The sequence below is a fragment of the Etheostoma spectabile genome, unplaced genomic scaffold (assembly GCF_008692095.1).
Source record: "Etheostoma spectabile isolate EspeVRDwgs_2016 unplaced genomic scaffold, UIUC_Espe_1.0 scaffold270, whole genome shotgun sequence".
Lineage (NCBI taxonomy): Eukaryota > Metazoa > Chordata > Actinopteri > Perciformes > Percidae > Etheostoma > Etheostoma spectabile.
This window is the reverse complement of record NW_022605574.1, coordinates 137,686-138,827: the sequence shown is the minus strand read 5'-3', so window position 1 is coordinate 138,827 and position 1,142 is coordinate 137,686. Positions and strand designations below refer to the sequence as shown.

General features: G+C 40.5%; 1 protein-coding gene across 11 annotated transcripts in view; it reads left to right on the top strand.

Moving 5' to 3' along the window:
• The window catches only part of herc1 (HECT and RLD domain containing E3 ubiquitin protein ligase family member 1), a 77,106-nt gene that overhangs the window by 61,421 nt on the left and 14,543 nt on the right, over positions 1–1,142 (top strand). For all 11 annotated transcript variants that reach the window (XM_032510683.1, XM_032510675.1, XM_032510677.1 and 8 more), the window contains one exon: positions 721–859. In XM_032510683.1, coding sequence (XP_032366574.1) covers positions 721–859 — 139 coding nt within the window. The remainder of the gene's footprint in view (positions 1–720; positions 860–1,142) is intronic.

The window sequence follows — 1,142 nt, the reverse complement described above, 5'->3', positions numbered from 1 at the left end:
TTCAGCAACAGGGCAATTCAAAGTGCCTTACACAAAATCAGTTAAAGAAACATTAAGACACATAAAACAAGAATAAAAGTTACAGTGCAGCATAAGAAATTTAAAGAAATGAGCATTCATTTAAAGAAAGGCAGCATCAAAAAGAAAGCTCTTCAGCCTTGATTTAAAAGAACTGAGAGTAGCAGCGGATCTACAGGTTTCTGGGAGTTTATTCCAGATATGAGGAGCATAGAAACTGAAAGCTGCTTCACCCTGTTTAGTTCTGACTCTGGGGACAGAAAGTAGACCTGTCCCAGATGACCTAAACTCTAAGTTGTTGTCCATTGTCCCATCCTCTTTCAGTCACTCTGTTTTCTGATTTGTATAAGTCTGGAGACAGTAACTGTTAAATACAAATCACTTTTTTTTTTTAAACTTGTCAGAATCGAGCATCAAATCGTTCAATCGCAATGCATCAAAAAATCAATTTCATTCCTGCCCCTTCCCACTGAAATGTTGTCAGTCAGTCTGAGCTTTATATTCTAAAAAAATCTAAAATTAATATTGTTATTAATTACCTTTTCCAGCCAGCGTCTGCTCTGGAATGAGAAATGTTTAAGGAGCGAGAAATAAATCACAGTAAATTCATTGAATCACATGTTTAATGTAGGCGATATCTATATATCTATATACTATGAATTACTAATTCAAATGACTTTGCCCTGGATCTTTGTTGTGTAGCTGGGTCTGGGCCACACCAACCATGTCAGAGAGCCTACGGTGGCGACAGTGCTGCAGGGCAAAAACATCCACCAGATCTCTGCTGGACGCTGCCACAGCGCTGCCTGGACGGCTCCCTCTGTGCCGCCTCGAGCACCAGGTTAGAGACACACACACACACACACACACACCCACACACACACACACACACACACACACACACACACACACACACACACACAGATGTCCTAACAAGCAAGGCAAGGCAGCTTTATTTGTATAGCAGTTCAAAGTACTTTACACAAAAGTTCATAAAACAGATAAAACACAAGTGTAAACTTGAGACTACCTTCCCACTAGTTAGTCCATGTTAGTGCTCCTTTGGTGATCACCCTCAGCGTCTCTACCCTTCACGACTCTATTTTTAGAGACGTTACCTTTTG